General features: G+C 42.8%; 1 protein-coding gene across 1 annotated transcript in view; it reads right to left on the bottom strand.

Moving 5' to 3' along the window:
• Positions 1-19761, bottom strand: part of AP1M1 (adaptor related protein complex 1 subunit mu 1) — a 34978-nt gene that overhangs the window by 1333 nt on the left and 13884 nt on the right. Inside the window, exons 3-11 of the mRNA XM_030217953.1 lie at positions 18370-18437; positions 17950-18080; positions 16985-17132; positions 8833-8959; positions 2763-2905; positions 2300-2371; positions 1427-1585; positions 610-735; positions 102-177 (exon numbers count right to left, since the gene is read on the bottom strand). Of these exons, the coding sequence (XP_030073813.1) occupies positions 102-177; positions 610-735; positions 1427-1585; positions 2300-2371; positions 2763-2905; positions 8833-8959; positions 16985-17132; positions 17950-18080; positions 18370-18437 (1050 nt within the window). The remainder of the gene's footprint in view (positions 1-101; positions 178-609; positions 736-1426; positions 1586-2299; positions 2372-2762; positions 2906-8832; positions 8960-16984; positions 17133-17949; positions 18081-18369; positions 18438-19761) is intronic.

Genomic DNA, 19761 nt, shown 5'->3' with positions numbered 1-19761 from the left:
TTGTTTTGTTTTCCCTAAGATTAATAGAGTAAAACATGTGAATTCATTTCTTTTACTAGATAATAAACAGATACAATACACCAACTGCACTAAAAAATTACCTCCATTCTGTGTGATATATCGCACCCAGGGTAAGGCCTGATAACCGCTTTTCTCAATGATCTTCAAGTAACGAACCTTTCGGGGGAGGAAGAGAGGTGGAAACCACAAGAGATTAGTTTTTCTTTAACCCCTTTCGTCAAGGCTTCTGAGTACAAGAATATGTAACCCACCCTGGTTTTCTTGAAATAACATCCCTTTCCTCATTACAGCCACTCTTTTCTCTACATGCTAGAAAAGTTTCTTCCTTGTGAAGCAAACACACCATTTAACTTACTGTATCACACAGTGACCAAGTCAGTGAGTGCCTTGGCACCCTGTCCCCCCAAACAGAGGTAGCACTAATATCTAGGAGATCAGATGTCTTATAATGCCATCAATACAGCACTTTGAAGGGTCCCTTGTTTAAAGGAGGGTTATAAAACCCATCTCATGTTCCCTGCACTACTTCAACTCTAATCAAGTTCTTTCAAAACAAAAAGCAATGTGTTTTGTTTAGCTGTCACTTACCTGGATTCCTGAGGTGGTAAAATAGGGAATTTCAAACTTGACACTAATGGGTGGCTTCCCCTCCTTATCTTCTGCTTCAACGCTTGGAAGTCCAAAATGAGCACGCATTAGGTACTCCTTCCCACCCTAGCTCCAAAAACAAACACAAAGGTGGGGGGTTTTTGTGTGTATTTTTAATGAAGACTAAACTGTTAACACAACTGGCTCCCTGGACACTCAACAGCAATAGGGGGATAGACTAACTCTTCTGATTACCTGGCCCAAACTCCTTTTCTGAAACCTACAGCTCTATATACTTACAGAAGCAGTTCAGCTCCGTTTCTTTTCAGCCAGCCTTAAAACAGTTGTCTACTACTCTGCCCTGAATGCTGATTCAGCAAACATTTCCCTTGAATGCTGCTAGTACTTTTACTTGGCTTCTGCCAAACTAATTCATTCCCTTCAATTCCAGGAGAGGCCCTTGGCTAAATTTTCTTTTCACATGTTTCCTTTCTGTTGGTCTTCTATAAGTTCTTTACCACATAGGGTTATTTTAAAAACCACCAACCAGTTTTAGCTACAAATCAAACCCATTTAACATATCTACCTAAAATTTACCATTACACTAACATTTTTTTAGTATACTTTTCATTTTCAGTAGAAAAAAATAGAAGATAAGATATATTTCCACTTCTTGAGTGAATGAGGTATGATATCCAATAGTAGTACCACATTCAGTCATACTGGTTATACAAACCAACAGAGTTAGTTAGTGACAGAGTATGGGAGCAGACTACTCGTGATCTGTTTTAGGTGGTCTTAGGCTGCTGCCACTAACCGGAAATGATTTAATGGACCACACAATTTCGCTGTTTTCCGGAACCCACTTCACGCTGCCCACTGTGGTCTTAAACTTGGGTGAATCGGCATCATTTGGAACTGAAATGTGAATTTCTACATTGTTGGCTGTCGATCTGCGTTTGAACTGACTCTTGGCCTGTGCAGGAGTAGAAGATCAGGTTTCAATTACAGGAAAGTTTCTGCAGCAAAACTTCAAAAGATGGGAAGTGCAGGTTAACAAGAGTTGTGTTTTAGAGAAAACCTTTTGGCATAGTGGGGTTAATTAGGTGTATGCACTCAGACAGAAAATCAGTAGGTTATCCCAACAAAGGCAGACAGCAGTGATGCAATAAAAATCAGGTGTGTGCTTTTACATGTGGCAGACATGTGTTTCTTAAAACAGGTCAATACTCTCTGCTACCATGAAACTTTCTTCATAGGAAGAGATGTACATTAAGAATAAAAACAGAATACCCAACTGCATATTAACCTGTTCCCCAGCCAAACCCTCACCACTGGAAGACCTAGCCACTCATGCAGTAGTTGGTAGGAGATTTGCATACATGCCACCCAGCAAGCCAGACTCAGGTGCATCAGAGGAAATAAACCCCAGGGAATGGGAAGGTGATGGCCACCAGTGTAGTGACCCTTGATTTTTCTAACCACACCCCACCCCATAACTCAGTGAAATCAGGTTCATGTTATGTTCTGAACTATGCACTCCCATTTCAATGTACATCATTTCAGCTAATAGTTGTTTTTTTAACTTAAGAAGTCTCCAACTACTATATTACTTAAAATAAAAACAGCTTTACTAGAGGCAATAATGCAAGTGGATGTACATATGTCTGATGGACTGTACAGAACCAACCTTGATCATGTATTCTATTCGACTGTGGGAATGCTTCTCAATTACAGACTCAATCCAGATCAACGGCTTCACCTGTTAAAGAATGAATGGCATCATGAAGCCCTTCAAAGATTATGATAAAAACACTCATACTAATACACAGTAACAGACTACTGTAGTATTTAAACATAACAGCAGCAGGTGATGCCACTAGAGTCCTACACGCAAGGAGCCAAAAACACTGCTCAACTCAAAATGGGCACCACTCAAAACACTGAAGGAGGTCTCACACCCTCTCGTTAGTGATTGCTGTGGTATATCACATTGTAGAAGGAGATGGAAAGAAACAAGAACATAATTCAGAAGTACCACAGTGCCTCGCCACATAAAAGGCAAGTGCTCCATTCAGGACAGAACAAGTGGCAAGGGCTCAAAGCAAGAACTAATGGAGCCAACACTCTTTAGTGCAAAAAGAACAACTTACATGTGTATTTAAGCGATATGACATGAGTTCAAACTCTCCATCAGGAGGGATGAAAGAAATTGTTCTGTCATTTTCAAAACGGGAGAGACGGACACACTGGTGAAACTTCACATCTTCTAATTCAACAGATTTACTTTTTCCACCTACCATGAAAAAACAAACAATTCCCACACACAAGCATCAAATACACTTTACAAAACTTAATACACACATAGACTCCTCTAAAACTTTTCAGCACCCCCACCAAGGCATACTTGTATTCCATTGGTGGTGTGTGGTTCCTGCCATCTCCCTCTCAATAAGCAAGAAAGGTTTTTCTCCACATCTCAACAAGTTTGCAGGCTTCCCCACTGAAGCTCATTCAGATGTGACAGAAGCAAAGAGTGTTTCCATTATTTCCAGGTCTGCACACAAGGGTTAATTTCTTTACTATGAGTTCACTTAGTCCACAAATATGTACACAAGCTCCAATTCCACTCCAACTATGTAAAGACTAAAGTCACTCTAGCTTTAGGGACTTCAATTTTTGTGCATTAACTGGGCATAAGGTAAAAAGCACAAAGCAGGACTGAACAACTCAAGCCTAAAACCTGTAAGCAGTAGCACCAGTTGTTAAGGCGTTAGCTGCTGCAATAAATATTTTGACAACTCACCACATGCTCTCCAGAAACTGAATGAATACTGAGAAAAATGGCTATTTGTCAGTACTGTGACCCTCATTTACCAAGTGACCTACAGAGAGAGGATCAAAGTGCAGAAGAAAAATTCCTCCAAAGGTGATGAGGCAGAGTGTGCTGTGAACTGTCAGCAGGCTTGCTGGGTGATGAAGTTCCTAACCATATAGACAAATGCAGTTATTATGTTTATGATATAGGTAGACACAGTGGCGTAGCGAGGGCGGCTACCACCTGGAGCAGTTCACCGCTACTACACCACCACCCCCCCCCCCCCCAGGTGCAGCATGACACCCCCCCTCGGCGCATCACCCAAGCCCCCCCCCCCCCCCCACCGCATTCTTGCCTGCCAGTGTGCACGCCGCTGGGGAGGTGTCGGTTCCGCTGGTTCCCTGCTCCCTCTGGCCCGGAACAGGAAGTAACCTGTTCCGGGGCAGAGGGAGCAGGGAACCAGCGGAGCCGACACCACCCCCAGTGGCGTGCACCCGGAGCAGACTGCCCCCACCGCCCCACCCTTGCTACGCGACTGGGTGGACATGAGTTGCTTTCACAGTGGCATCCATTAAAGGATGTCTATTTCATGCATGGCTAGGTTCCTTGAATTATTAGAAGCTGTTTTCTAAAATATTTCCCAACTCCAGAAGTGACTGCTCATACAGGACAAGCTCTTTCGAAACTTACCCTTCTACAGTTACACATTCAAGGAGGTCTTTCAACTTAAGCTTGTAAATTACAACAGATGCAGCAGGATCTTACCTCCCCTACTTCAAGTGCCATGGAGGTATCTGCTCAGACAACAACCTAAGCCTAATAATGCATGATTAACTCAAATGTGAAATGGCAGATAGCACCTGTGCAAAGGACAAACAGAGGACAATGGTAAAGTGAATGCAGGAATGCGGTAGTCTGGGACCCTGGTGTCTAGTGTACCAATGTAAAATGTAAGGGCTGGGATTATGGCTACTTTATCTTCCTGTAAAGAATCTATAGGTCCAATCCTACTTCCTCGTATAAAGCTGATTATACAACTTCCTTCAGAGCGCAAATGCAAAAAAAAAAAAAGAAAAAACAAAACTCAGAACAGATGTACAATGATGTAAAAGTCCCTTCCCAACCCCAATTATAGAATACATGTCACACTGAATGGTTTCTGATCTTTATGTCAGCCTTGTGAAAAATTAACTGTCCCTTTAATTCAGCCATCAAATTTTCAGGATATCCACAATGAATATGCATGAGAAAGATGATATTCTATAAAAGGATGAGTCAAACGTGGAACTCTTTAGACATCACAGGTTCCATCATGTCTGGTATAAAACAAAAAAGCAGTATTCCACAGTAAGAACATCATACCAACTGTCAAATATGGTGGTGGTAGTGTGATGGTGTAGGGGTGGTTTACAACCTCAGGACCTGGAAAAACTTGCTGTTATTGAAGGAACTATAAATTGTGCAATATACCAGATAATTCTTAAGGAGAATCTCCTGTCATTTATCCATGAGATGAAGCTTAACTGGGTTATGCAGCAAGACAATGATCCAAAGCACAAAAGAAAGTCTACGTCTGAATGGCTCAGGAGAAACAAAATTACTTTTGGATTGGCCTAGTCAAAGTCATAGTAACATAGTCTATGATGGCAGATAAAGACCTGTGTGGTCCATCCAGTCTGCCCAACATAATAAACTCATTAATCATGGTATGAAATACTTCATATCTATATGTGTTTTGATCTGACCATGCCGTTTTCAGGGCACAGACCATAGAAGTCCACCAGCACTGGCTTTGCTTCCCAGTTATGGGTATTGCCACTCAATCTCCATTAAAATTCCATGGATCCATTAATTCTAAACAGGATTTCTTTGTGATTATCCCACGCATTTTTGAATTCCGTTACCATTTTCATCTCCACCACCTCCCGCAGGAGAGCATTCCAAGCATCTACCACCCTCTCTGTGAAAATACTTCCTGATATTATTCCCGAGTCTGCCCTCCTCCAACCTCAATTCATGTTCTCTAGTTCTGTTTGTGGATTAATACCTTTCAAATATTTGAATGTCTGGTTCATGTCACCCCTGTTTCTCCTTTCCTCCAGGGTATATGTGTTCAGGTCAGCAAGTCTCTCATATGATTTGCAACGCAAATCCTATACTATCTTTGTAGCTCTCCTTTTCACCGCCTCAAGTCTTTTTAAATCCTTGACAAGATACGGCCTTCAAAACTTAACATAATACAGGGGCATCAACACCTCCTTTCTTCTGCTGGTTACACCCCTCTTGATGCAGCCCAGCATCATTCAGGCCATGGCTGCCACCTTGTCGCATTGTTTCTTCACCTTCAGATCCTCGGACACCATCACGCCAAGGTCCCTCTCCTGAGTCGACTTTTCTAATCTCTCTCCTCTTATCCGGTAACTCTCTTTTGGGTTTCTGCACCCTAAGTGCATCACTTTGCACTTCTCAGCATTAAATTTTAACTGCCAGACCTTAGACCATTCTTTTAATGCTTGGAGATCCCTTCTCATTGTTTCTACTCCCTCCAGGGTATCCACTCAATTGGCTATCTTCATGTTGTCCACAAAAAGGCAAACCTTTCCCTCTACCCCTTCAGCAATATCTCTCACAAACAGAATCAGCCCCAGTACCAATACATGAGGCACTCCACTGCTCACCTTCCTTTCCTCCGATCAGATTCCGTTTACCACCAACCCTTTGCCACCTGTTGATCAACCAGTTTCCTATCCAGTTCACCACTTTGGGTCCTAAGTTCAGCCCTCTCAACTTATTCACGAGTCTTCTGTGAGGGACCATATCAAAGGCTTTGCTGAAATCAAAGTAGATTACAGCTAGTGCACGTCCTTCATCCGGTTCTTTGGTCACCCAGTCAAAGAAGTCAATCAGATTTGTTTGGAGGATTTTCCTTTGGTAAAGTCATGTTGCCTCATTTCCTGTAACCCACTGGCTTCTAGAAAGTCAACTATCCTTTCCTTCAACAGCGACTCCATTATTTTTCCTATCACCAACGTGAGACTTACCGGCCTGTAGTTTCCCACTTCTTCTCTATCTCCGCTTTTGTGAAGAGGGACCACATCCGCTCATCTCCAATCCTACAGAACCTCTACCATCTCTAAAGATATATTAAATAAATCTGTAAGAGGTCCCACCAGGACTTCTGAGCTCCCTCAGTATCCGGGGATGTATCCCATCTGGCCCCATAGCTTTGTCCACCTTCAGATTCTCAAGCTTTCTTCCGTAAACGGTGCAATATGCACTCCGTTCCCAGGCATTCCTCGGCAGCCGACCACGGTCCTTCTGCGGGATTTTCTTCCGTGAACACAGAAAAAAAAGTCCTGACTTGAATCCAATAGAGATGCTGTGGCAGGACCTGAAATAAAGTAGTTCATGCATGAAAACCTATGAATGTGTCTGAACTAAGCAGTTCTGCAAAAAAAAAAAAAAAAGAGTGGGCTAAGATTCCTCAACAGCAATGTGAAAGACATATCAAATTACAGGAAGTGTTTGTGTGCAATTATTGCTGCTAGAGGTGGTGCAACCACTTATTAAGTTTAGGGGGCAGCAACTTTTCCACATGGGTGATAGATAAATAAATGGAAGCATAATTTAAACTGTTAAGAAACAAAGGGCCTCTTATTAAGCCACGCTAGCGATTCCCAAGTAGCAATGCTGACAAAGCCCATTACTGCACGAGAGACCACTAGTGCAGCTTGATAAAAGAGGCCTTAAGTTATGTGTTTACTCAGGTTCCCTTTGTTTAATATTACTTTTTTTTTTTTTAAGATCAGAAACCATTCAGAATGAATGTATTCACTATGCTGCTCCCCAGTATCTCTCCACACTCGTCCTTCCCTACACCCCTTCCCGTGCACTCCGCTCCATGGATAAATCCTTCTTATCTGTTCCCTTCTCCACTACTGCCAACTCCAGACTTCGCGCCTTCTATCTCGCTGCACCCTACGCCTGGAATAAACTTCCTGAGCCCCTACGTCTTGCCCCATCCTTGGCCACCTTTAAATCTAGACTGAAAACCCACCTCTTTAACATTGCTTTTGACTCGTAACCACTTGTAACCACTCGCCTCCACCTACCCTCCTCTCTTCCTTCCCGTTCACATTAATTGATTTGATTTGCTTACTTTATTTATTTTTTGTCTATTAGATTGTAAGCTCTTTGAGCAGGGACTGTCTTTCTTCTATGTTTGTACAGCGCTGCGTATGCCTTGTAGCGCTATAGAAATGCTAAATAGTAGTAGTAGATATGTACTCAGTAGGGGAAGATCAGGAGGTTGGTGGTGGGGGTGAGACTTTCACATCACTGTACATGTGTGCAACTGGTTTGGGCTATCTCTCAGTAGCGAAACTAAACTCCTTAAACTCTCAAAGAGATACCCATTTTTGCCACTCACTTTCATAACAATGCATTTCACTTTAAGGATGACAGTCTTGAAACAAAACTAATTCTGACCTGTTCAACAAATCTCTCTTCTGGGCATTCTGTGCTCAAGGGAAATATCATGATAGCTTGATGTCAATCCTCATTCACTATTCACAGAGAGTTTTCTTGCAGGAAGCTGCAGGATCAGCCAGTGAAAGGGGTGAATCTAGTCTTTCATGGCACATAAATCCTGTCTACATGTCACGTGTTTTAAACCCTGAAGGCTGAAATCTTTAATTTAGCACAGCTGCAAAAACTAAAGTCGGTCTTCTAGCTCTTCTCCCAAGCCTTTAAGGGAAAAAGCAATTAACTTGCTAGTTGCACACACAAAGGATTAGCACCAGCTGCATATAGTGTAAAAGGACTTGCTTATCCACCCCTAGCCTAGCAGAGATTACATTCATACACCCTTCTGATGTCAAATACAGCTTTCTTTAAACTAGTCCCCTTAATTTCTAACTCCTGTTACTTTATCTATGTGTTCACCTTTGCTTACACCCCCCATGCTGTTTATTAAAAGTTTTACTGCATACTGTGTTGACAATTTAGGTAGCATGCTATGTTGTACTATGTTCCGTTATTTGAATTATTATTTTAACTTCTGTAATGTCTGTTGCCTATGTTCAACTTATTCTTGCTGTATACCACCATAGGTGAATTATTTCAAAAAGGCTATAAATAAATCAATAAATTCTATTTCAAAGATAGATATTACAAAAGGGGGGAGGACCAGGCTGAGGAGGGAGGGCAGACAGGTCTTTGGGAAAAAAAAAAACTCCACATCAAAAATCATCCCTTCTACTGTGGGCAAACGTTTGTAAAAATAATTCAGAGAAAGGCGAACAGCAATGTCCAGAGGCAGACCTACCTGTTTCTTCAGACACCCAGTGACAGAACATATTTAAATATCTATACAAACACACTATGTTAGCAGACTGTATACTTACGGCCTGTGTTCTCAAATAGAACTTTATCGTTCAAGCCAAGCCGCAACTCTGGCATTCCAGAGAGGAACACCCTCATTTTAATTGATCCCACAATCTCACTACGCAGTACATTTCCATTGGCACTAACCTAGAGGCAGAAAAAGATGAGACACACATCACAGGAAACTGCCTTCAGAGCTTTCTAGTCTTAAATTGCATGAGCTTGTGCAGTTTGGAGTTGAGACACACTGCTTTCCTTTAAACAGCATTATGGCCTTTACACATTAACAGAAGTACCAGCATCAAGTGACAATTCCGCACAAATGAATGGAAAGAGGGGAAAATCCTCAGTGCTAAAAAAATGCACTCAGACATCAAGAAAACAGGGCAGAAAGATAAAATAATAGCCCCGTGTTTGGTACCAGTGGCCTGATAAAAACAACTTCTAATCAATCACACCTTGATAACTTGAATTTGGATTTAGCTCAACCTTTACTCAGTAGTTAAGGTTTTGTTGATATTGTATGTGACTTTTGATTTTATGAATGTATTTTTGTAAGTTGCTTATTTTTTTTAGACACGATTTAAGTATTGCAAATAAATAAATAAAAATGAAGTTTGTAGTGTACCTGAGGCAGAGAATGGCACAGGGATGGGGAGCCACGATAAAGAAAAAAAAATTGGTCCATTTACCGTAGAAGCAAAACTTTTTATTGTCCCATGGGAACGGTTAAAAGCTTTCCTCCCACAGTAAAAACAAACAAACAAAAAAACCTGAAGTTACCAGTCCGGCATCTCCGTGCCGGCCTACCTGCCTGCCTTCTATCCTTCCTCTGCCCTGCAATAACATAGTAACATAGTAAATGACGGCAGAAAAAGACCTGCATGGTCCATCCAGTCTGCCCAACAAGACAAACTCATATGTGCTACTTTTTGAGTATACCCTACTTTGATTTGTACCTGTCCTCTTCAGGGCACAGACCGTATAAGTCTGTCCAGCACTATCCCCGCCTCCCAACCACCAGCCCCGCCTCCCACCACTGGCTCTGGCACAGACCGTATAAGTCTGCCCAGCACTATCCTCGCCTCCCACCACCGGCTGGCTCTGCCACCCAATCTCGGCTAAGCTCCTTAGGATCCATTCCTTGTGAATAGGATTCCTTTATGTTTATCCCACGCGTGTTTAAATTCTGTTACCATTTTCATTTCCACCACCTCCCGCGGGAGGGCATTCCAAGCATCCACTACTCTCTCCATGAAAAAATACTTCCTGACATTTTTCTTGAGTCTGCCCCCCTTCAATCTCATTTCATGTCGTCTCGTTCTACTGCCTTCGCACCTCCGGAAAAGGTTCGTTTGCGGATTAATACTTTTCAAATATTTGAACGTCTGTATCATATCACCCCTGTTTCTCCTTTCTTCCAGAATATACATGTTCAGGTCATCAAGTCTCTCCTCATACGTCTTGTAACACAAATCCCTTACCATTCTCGTAGCTTTTCTTTGCACCGCTTCAATTCTTTTTACATCCTTCGCAAGGTACGGCCTCCAAAACTGAACACAATACTCTAGGTGGGGCCTCACCAACGACTTATACAGGGGCATCAACACCTCCTTTCTTCTGCTGGTCACACCTCTCTCTATACAGCCTAACAACCTTCTAGCTATGGCCACCGCCTTGTCACACTGTTTCGTCGCCTTCAGATCCTCAGATACTATCACCCCAAGATCCCTCTCCCCGTCCGTACCTATCAGATTCTCCCCGCCTAACACATACATCTCCCGAGGGTTTCTATTCCCTAAGTGCATCACTTTGCATTTCTTCGCATTGAATTTTAATTGCCAAATCTTAGACCATTCTTCTAGCTTCCTCAGATCCTTTTTCATGTTTTCCACTCCCTCCCGGGTGTCCACTCTGTTGCAGATCTTAGTATCATCCGCAAATAGGCAAACTTTACCTTCTAACCCTTCAGCAATGTCACTCACAAATATATTGAACAGAATCGGTCCCAGCACTGATCCCTGAGGCACACCACTACTCACCTTTCCCTCCTCCGAGCGAATTCCATTCACCACCACCCTCTGGCTTCTGTCCGTCAACCAGTTCCTAATCCAGTTCACCACTTCGGGTCCTATCTTCAGCCCTTCCAGTTTATTTAAGAGCCTCCTGTGGGGAACCGTGTCAAAAGCTTTGCTGAAATCTAAGTAGATTACGTCCATAGCTCGTCCTTGATTCAATTCTCCTGTCACCCAATCAAAGAACGCAATGAGATTCGTTTGGCACTATTTCCCTTTGGTAAAACCATGTTGTCTCGGATCTTGCAACTTATTGGCTTCCAGGAAATTCACTATCCTTTCCTTCAGCATCGCTTCCATTATTTTTCCAATAATCGAAGTGAGGCTTCTCGGCCTGTAGTTTCCAGCTTCTTCCCTATCACCACTCTTGTGAAGAGGGACCACCTCCGCAGTTCTCCAATCCTTCGGAACCTCTCCCGTCTGCAAGGATATGTTAAACAAATCTTTAAGAGGACCCGCCAGAACCTCTCTGAGCTCCCTCAATATCCTGGGGTGGATCCCATCCAGTCCCATGGCTTTATCCACCTTTAGCTTTTCAAGCTGTTCATACACACTCTCTTCCGTGAACGGTGCTCTATCCACTTCAATCTCTTTTATACTTTTTGCAGTCCATCGCGGTCCTTCTCCAGGATTTTCTTCTGTGAAAACAGAACAAAAGTATCTATTTAGCAAATTTGCTTTTTCTTCATCATTATCCACATAGCGGATCGCAGTATCTTTTAGTCTCACAATTCCCTTTTTAGTCATTCTCCTTTCACTTATATACCTGAAGAAATTTTTGTCACCCCTCCTTACATTTCTAGCCATTTGTTCTTCCGCTTGCGCTTTCGCCAGACGTATCTCTCTCTTGGCTTCTTTCAGTTTCATCCTGTATTCCTCCTCGTGTTCCTTTTCTTTAGTTTTTGTGTATTTCTGGAACGCCAACTCTTTAGCCTTTATTTTCTCAGCCACTTGCTTGGAGAACCATATCAGTTTCCTTTTTCTCTTGCTTTTATTTACTTTCCTTACATAAAGGTTCGTGGCCTTATTTATAGCTTCTTTCAGCCTGGACCACTGTCCTTCCACTTCTCGTATTTCCTCCCAGCCCATCATCTCCTTCCTCAGGTATTCCCCCATTTTACTAAAGTCAGCATGCTTGAAATCCAGAACTTTGAGTTTTGAGTGGCCGCTCTCCACTTTAGCTGTAATATCAAACCAAACCGTTTGATGGTCACTGCTGCCCAGGTGGGCACCCACTCGGATATTTGACACGCTATCCCCATTTGTGAGCACCAGATCCAGCGTCGCTCCCTCCCTCGTGGGTTCCGTCACCATTTGTCTGAGCAAACCGCTTTGTAAAGCATCCACGATCTCTCTACTTCTTTCCGATTCCGCAGACGGAACCTTCCAATCTACATCCGGCAATAGCTCAACCTTATGCAGCCAGTTGAGTCGACAGTGATCTCCACAGGCCTGCTCCAGGGCTCTCTTCTGACGCAATTTCCTATTTAGCAAAAACAGGAAGGTTGCATCAGAAGGTGGGACCCGGCAGACAGAAGACCCCGGAGCATGCCTGTGAAGATTGATATCAGCTGGCTACATAACAGCAACCGCGGTGAAAGAGGGAGGGGGCTGAAGGGAGGAAAGTGCTGGACCCATGGGGGGGGGGGGCTGGAGGGAAGAGAGAGGGGTGCTGGACTGTTGTGGGCGAGGGAAGGGAAAGATAGGCGCTGGACTGTTGTGGGCAAGGGAAGGGAAAGATAGGCGCTGGACCCTTAAGGAGTGGGGAGGACTGGCTGGAGGGGTGAGAGATATGCTGGGCCCTTGGGGGGGGGGAGGGGCTGGAGAGAGAGAGAGAAGGGAAAGGGATGCTGAACCAAGAGGATGAAGGAAGAGCAAGTGAAATACTGAACACATAGCGGAAGGAGAGTGACTGTTGTGGGGGAGGAAGAGAAGAGAGAAGCTGGACACAGGGAGGTATACAGAAACAGGGAGGAGATCATGAGCATGGAGAGGAGCATAAGGACAGGAACACAAAGGGGAGATGCTGCGGATGGTATATAGACACAGAGGGAAGACGCTAGACACGGGGGAGAACAGGAACGCAGAAGGGAGATGCTGGACTTCTGGGGAGGAGGCATAGAGACACAAAGGAGGGGACAGGAAGATGGACACAGAGAAGATGCTAGACAGGGAAGTATAGGGGACACAGAGAAGAGAGGTGCTGAACGTGGAGAAAGACAGGAACACAGAAATGGAAGATGGATGGTGAGCATGGAGAAAGAAATATCAAATGGGCAAGAGACCCTGGCAAGTGAGCTGAGAAGACAGAGAGAAACTAAACCAGAGCCTGGAACCAACATGATTTGAAAAATAAAATGACCAGACAAAAAACATATGGAAATACTTCTGAATTATTATTCAACTTTTTTTTCCATTGTTTTTATTAGAGTTCGAGAAAGTTTATTATTGAGGTATCTGTTTTTTAAGAACATAAGGTTCAAACGTCAGCTTGGATCTATGTTTTCTTTTCAAGCTATTACTGTGTGGAATACTTTACCTGGTCTAGTTTGTTTAGAACTAGACTACAGGTGGTTACGTAAGAAGTTGAAGACCTTTTCATTTGATAAATTTTATAATTATTTTTACTTTTTAGATTAATTTGTTATTCCCCGCTTCTGTGTAGGTTCTTGAATTGTTAACCACCTGGCACCTCTTGTTAGAACAAGTGCAGTATATAAACTGCAAATTAGATTAGATAAAAATTGTATTTTCTATTTTGTGATTTGAATGTCAGATTTGAAATGTGTACCCTGCCAGAGCTCGTGTTAGACGTGGCTAGGGCCCAGAGCACAAATTTGGGAGGGAACCCCAAAGCCCACTACCATGCTGTGCATTCTTCAGCTTCCAGCAGGCTTAGGGCTCTCTCTGGCCAGGGGGCAGTTGTCCTAGTTGCACTCCCCTAACACCATCCCTGGCATATGAGACTTTTATTTTGAAAGGTACAGGAGGAAATGCATCTCTTGCTATTTCTGTGGTGGGCTTCTTAGGGTATTGGTTTAATATATGTTTATCATTTGTGGTCAGGTCTTATGTATTTGGCATTTGTGTTGTGTGTGTGTGTGTGACCGAGGTATTCTGTTAGCATGAAGTTTCTATGTAACATTCTGTAGTAATTTGGCTTGTTCAGTTTTCCTGATAGTAGAAGGGATATTGATTCTTGTTCTGTATTGTTTGTGATTCATAAAATGATAGCTGTACAGAATATTGTTTCTTTTTATACTTTAACAAAATGATTTAAACATAAAATCATAATTGTTCGAAGCTTGTGCGGATGGGATCTGACACAGCTCCCCCCGTGTCATTCTCTAACCCGAGGCAATGGAGGGTTAAGGGGGCCCTTTTACTAAGCTGCGTAGGTGACTACGCAAGCCAATTTGGAGTTACCGCCCGACTACCGAGTGACCCTTGCGGTAATTTAATTTTTGACACGTGTTCACTACACACGCCGGAAACCGGGCGGTAATAGTCATTCTACATACATAGACAATTACCGCACGGTTAACATGTGAGACCTTACCACTAAGTCAATGGCAGGCGTTAAGGTCTCAGACCCCAAATGGACACGTGGCAATTTTTATTTTGCCACACGTCCATTTTCATCAAAACGTTTTTTAAAAAGGCCTTTTTTACAGGCACGCTGAAAAAGTCTTACGTCATCCAACAGAGCCACACAGGAATGCTTTCCAGCTCATTTACAAAATCTTTTTAGATTGCTGCACTATGCATGCATACATCCTCCTACCTACTGCTATCACATAGGACCTAGCCAGTCTATGTAGAGTTATTCTGCTTGTTAACTTGCTGTACAGAGAAGGGGGATAGATCTCCCACACCTTCATCTATACTTGCTTGAGGAGTCTGTGAACGGGCACCATCACAGCTTCCTTAAAGGAGTCAAACTACAGGATGTTCAAAGTTTCTACACTGGGTTCATCCTCAGTCTCTAAAGGAAATGACTCAGACATCTCCCTAACAAAATCAATGAATAACAGCTCCTCTGGAGGAGATTTACATCAGCTGAAGGGAGAATAGTGGACCCTCCTCCGAGACCACCTCTGGTTCCACCTCAGATATCTAGGAGCAGTCAGACTGACTCCTAAAAGTGCTCTGTAGGAGACAGTTGGGTCTATTTACCTCAAGAAACTGACCTCTTGGTCAGGCTTGGGCCTATGGCATTGAGGTACTGAGAATCTTCCACCTCCATCCAATGGGCTGGAGATTGGCACTGGTGTGGTCTGCACCAAACCGATGCCCCTCTGAAGCCTCAGTATTGATATAGACCCTGCAGGCAACATGAATCAACTGCACCATCTCAAACCTTAGCACTAATGATGTGTCCAAGCTGTAGCTTTGCACTAGGCAAAGAAGTTCTCGGTACAATTTTCAAAGGTCCTCATGAACTGCTTCTTGAAGGTTGCCATCAACAGATTGATGCAACACAGTTCCCCCGAGACACTTGGGGTATATCGGAAGCCTTGGCCTCTGCCCAACATCTGGCATCTTTGTCCCTTAGCACCAATGAGGACAAAAATTAATCTTTCCTTTTCTCAGGAGGGGATCAGAGGATGACTTGACCTTGATGGTTTCTGTTGACAATGTCGAGGGCATTTGATGCACTCTGAATGCTGATGCATCCCCAGTGTCTGCTACAGCGCCAAGAGCCATGAAGACCAGTGCTTCTGATGTGATGGATTGATTTGTGAATGATAAAAATAAGATTGCACTGTTTGTCTCAACCTCAAGATTCCTCTTTTGACATCTATGAACACAGGAGACAAGAAGAGGAATCATTATTAGGTCCCAGGCATTGCAGGCACCAGTTATGGATACCCATGACGGATATGGTCCTGTTACACCTGGCACACTTTTCGAAGCCACTGGGAACTCTTTTCTGAAGGGACCACAGAAAAGAAACTTGGAATGACTGATAATCCTTTCTAGGGAAAATAAGAGGTTTGTGTATGCTCCCAATGCGACAAATGACATGACTTACACATTATATGAAAGAAGAAACTGCATTAAATGTCAGAAACTAAATGTTAATGCAAGCTGAGGGAAGACTAGAGAAGTATGACAGTTTTGTTCCACACAGACAAATGGTGACTGGCTAGACCCCATGCCATGGCAGCAGGCACTAGACACACAAAAAATTGTTGTAAACAAGCTGCATAGCATTCCTGCATAAACTCCCTTAGATGACACTTACATATAAGACTACAGCATCCTGCGTGCCCTCAGAGAAACAAGTGCTCTTCAGCACAATACATGTATTAGGTAAGCATAGGCAGCATACTTGAGAGACTTAGGCCATACCCAACATACCCTGGCTTATGGGTGAGGTTCATTACTGCAAGGCACCAAAAACGTAGAGGTGGACAAAAGTTCAGAATCTTGCACAAATAAATCAGGATTCCAAGGTGTGGTCAGATTCCAAGGAGAGATTGTAACTGCACCAAATTCAGCAGACCCAACACAGAACTGTGTTTTTGCTGAATGACCAAAACCCATTTGGATGCAAGGTAATTCAGCACCAGCAGTTAATGGGGTTAAAGAAAGCTTGCCTCAACTACATCTAAAAATATGTGTTTCTTTTTTTTTTTTTTTTTTTACAAAAGCACTAATGAGAAGCAACAGGAACAGTGTAAAGTGCTAACAGGTTGTTCAAAATGAGTTCCACACAAGAAAATACTAAAATCAGTAAAACCTGAGTATTTATTCAGCTTAATACTAACTAGAGTGTTGGGGGATACACAAAGTATACAGTACCTTGGCATAACATCTACTACAATGTGCCAAGCATGCTCAGGACAAGCATTTTGGATATCTACCTGCTCTGAAAACAGTGTAGGCGTGTAGGCCCTGGAAAATATGCTGGAACAATCACTCTCATTCTAGAAAACTGAAAAACTTGTTTGGAAATGATTTAAAATGCAAGGCATGACATCTTGGCTTCATCCAACAGCGATTTCTTCTTTAGTGGGTTCTTAACGCACATGTGAATGAATGCTCTCTGCCACTAATAGGTACCTTCCATAATCTTCCAACATAAACTCACCAGAAGGTTGACAGATTCTATGACATCTAGGAAAACCTCATTCTTCCGGTATTTGATTCCTTCAGACCTCCAGGACACAGCATTAGTGACAGTTGCAGGAGGCCGAGGTGCTCCTGTTTCCAGTTTGTGCCCTTCTTGGGTGATGTATCTTTAGTAAAGTAAACAATGGTGCCCAAACATGAACAGAAACAAATCCAAGAGATAAGATGGCTGTATATGACTGTGTCATGGTATATAGCAACTAAGTAATTACAAATAACAAAATTGGGGGGAGGAAAGAAGACTATAAGCATAGAATAGTGGTGCCAATTTTCAGCCTAATAAGAGGAATTACTCTAGAAGCAAAATTACATTGGTTGCCTATTATCAGTTTGGACGCAGAAGTGTGTGGGGTCACTGACAATTTGTACTAGTAATGGGATCTGAACACAGTACTCTCTGAAAACATCCTTGCACACAGTACTTACCCTCCCACGGCTACTACAATAGAGCAAAGGATGGCACAGACAAGCTCTCCTGAACCTCCCTACGCTCAGCAATGCAGATGGCCTAAGATACATATGTTCTGCAATACCTGAAGGTGAAATGGTAGGATCCTAAAAGTTGTCCTATATTCTTTCTACCCAACTCAAAAAGCAGCATAAGCCTCTGACCCTATCCTGGTCATCCTGCATTCATCAGAGACTACACCAGACATTAGCATTAGACCAACACTACAATCATCTACTCTTAAAGACATCTGCTTTAAGTTTTTCACATTCTAAACAAAATGTTGTTTAAGTCAAGAGTCTATCAATAGCACTAACACAAACTAAGACAAAGGCGTATGACTACTCTTGCTGCACAACTGCACCATATTCAAATCTAATTAAAACAAGGCACAGAATAAGTTTCAGCAGCAGGGAATAACAGCCAAGCCAGGACTTGCCCTTAACACCTACATACATGTAAATGTCACTACTTACTCCTGTAAAATTTTGCTGTCTGTAGTCTGAGGATATCCAAAATCCATGAGTTCATCTAAAAGTTCATAGATAATGACAAAATTATCCCGGATACTCTCTTCTTCCAGCTCTTTGAAATACTCTGAAAATACCTGGAAATAACAGTTTTAAAAAATGTTATTTAGGCAGGTACCAGAAAATAGCAGTTCCTCAATGAATGGAAATTAATAAGCTCATCTAGCCAAAGTGCTAGAGAAAGATAAAGGGGCCAATTATATGCTGTACCTGACCCTGAAAGGCAGGGGTCTCGCCAGCCCGAACTGTATCATGGAGCATTCATTTTCACCACACTTCTTGTGGTATACATGGCAACCTGCACAGGGCAAGGTTTGTCAGCTCCCTGACAAGCCATCAGTAATATTATAGGATAGCTTAACTCACCTGAATGACCTTATAAAGAAAAGAAAACACCAACGAAACACAGGCATTCTTCTTAGAAGTTGCTACAACTAAAAATGCATCTGTTAAGGAACAAATACACAAATGCCACAGAAATGCTTTAGGAATTCAAGGGTCAATATTCAAAACTATTTAAGTGTGCAAAAGGCTCCTGCCCACTTAAATTGTACCCTGTTAGCTATCTGTGGATATTCAATAGCACTTATGCAGGCAGTGCTGCCAAATATTCCCGGAGATGCTGATATCAAGTATTGGCAGAGTCTGGGCAGTCTGGGCGTGGAGTCAGGAAGGAGACGGCAGGTAAAAAAAACAAGACCTAATTTTCACTGCTTAGCTATGCAGGTGCCAGCACCTACATAACTTCCAGCTCACTGATTAGATCCCACTTTTCCAGGGTCCGCCCCCAATCCCTAAATCTTTTTTCTTGTTCTGAACCCCTCCCTCCTGATCCCCCCCCCCCAAGAAGAGCATCATCAGAACCCCTCCCCCACCCCTTAAGCAATGGCACCCTCCAACCTGATACCACCATCCTCCCTCTCCAAGAGCCAGGATATCCCCAACGTGGCCTCCTTCATTACTCCCTATAGGCTTCCTGGTAGCGTGAAACTGCCAACAGAGATTGCAGCAAGCATTTTGATGGAGGACCCATAATAAGCAGAAGCGAGTGCAGATTGCTCCTGCCCTTACAACCCCTGGACTACCACTGATTTCAAAGGTAGGCCCAAAGGCATCTAAAGGAGGGGGTGTGGTGAGGGGAGGATGTTAATGCTTCTGGGGAGGGGTAGAAGGTAATCCAATATTCAGCCCCATACCCAGTTAGCTAACCAGGCAGTGAGCTGAATATCTCACATGGCTGCCTGCATTCTGGGCACGGCCTACAGCCAGCACTGCATATCAGGATCTAATTTAGCCTGCAGCAGTGTTTAAAAAAATGCTAATATGCTGACCGCTGCTGATTCAATACCGACCAGTCAGTGTTTTCAAAGAATTTCATAGGTGAAAAATGAACCAGGTGTGAGAAGAAGGAAAACAGGAATAATGAATAGTTCCCCAAAATTACTTTAGTAATGCAGAAAGTTTGCATATTTACACATTTGGCCTTCTAAAATGCAGTGGCATCTCTCACCTGTTTGATTGGTTTTAACTCATTTTTTGTAGATTTCACTTATGATAGGAACATAGTGATTACAAGCCGACATGGATGAGATTCCATCCTTTGCTTTTTATGCTTTTACGCAAGTGTACTTTAATTTTGGAATTTTTACACTTTTGTCTTCCTTAACAGTTGTTTTTCTTTTATTTGATATCTATTGTGTAGTAAGCACTGTATGATTCATGATTGTTTTCTGGAAACAATGTAATAACTAAGTGGGG

Source organism: Microcaecilia unicolor, chromosome 11 (assembly GCF_901765095.1).
Source record: "Microcaecilia unicolor chromosome 11, aMicUni1.1, whole genome shotgun sequence".
Taxonomy (NCBI): domain Eukaryota; kingdom Metazoa; phylum Chordata; class Amphibia; order Gymnophiona; family Siphonopidae; genus Microcaecilia; species Microcaecilia unicolor.
Note: the sequence above shows the minus strand (reverse complement) of the source record. Positions and strands in the feature narration are given on the sequence as shown.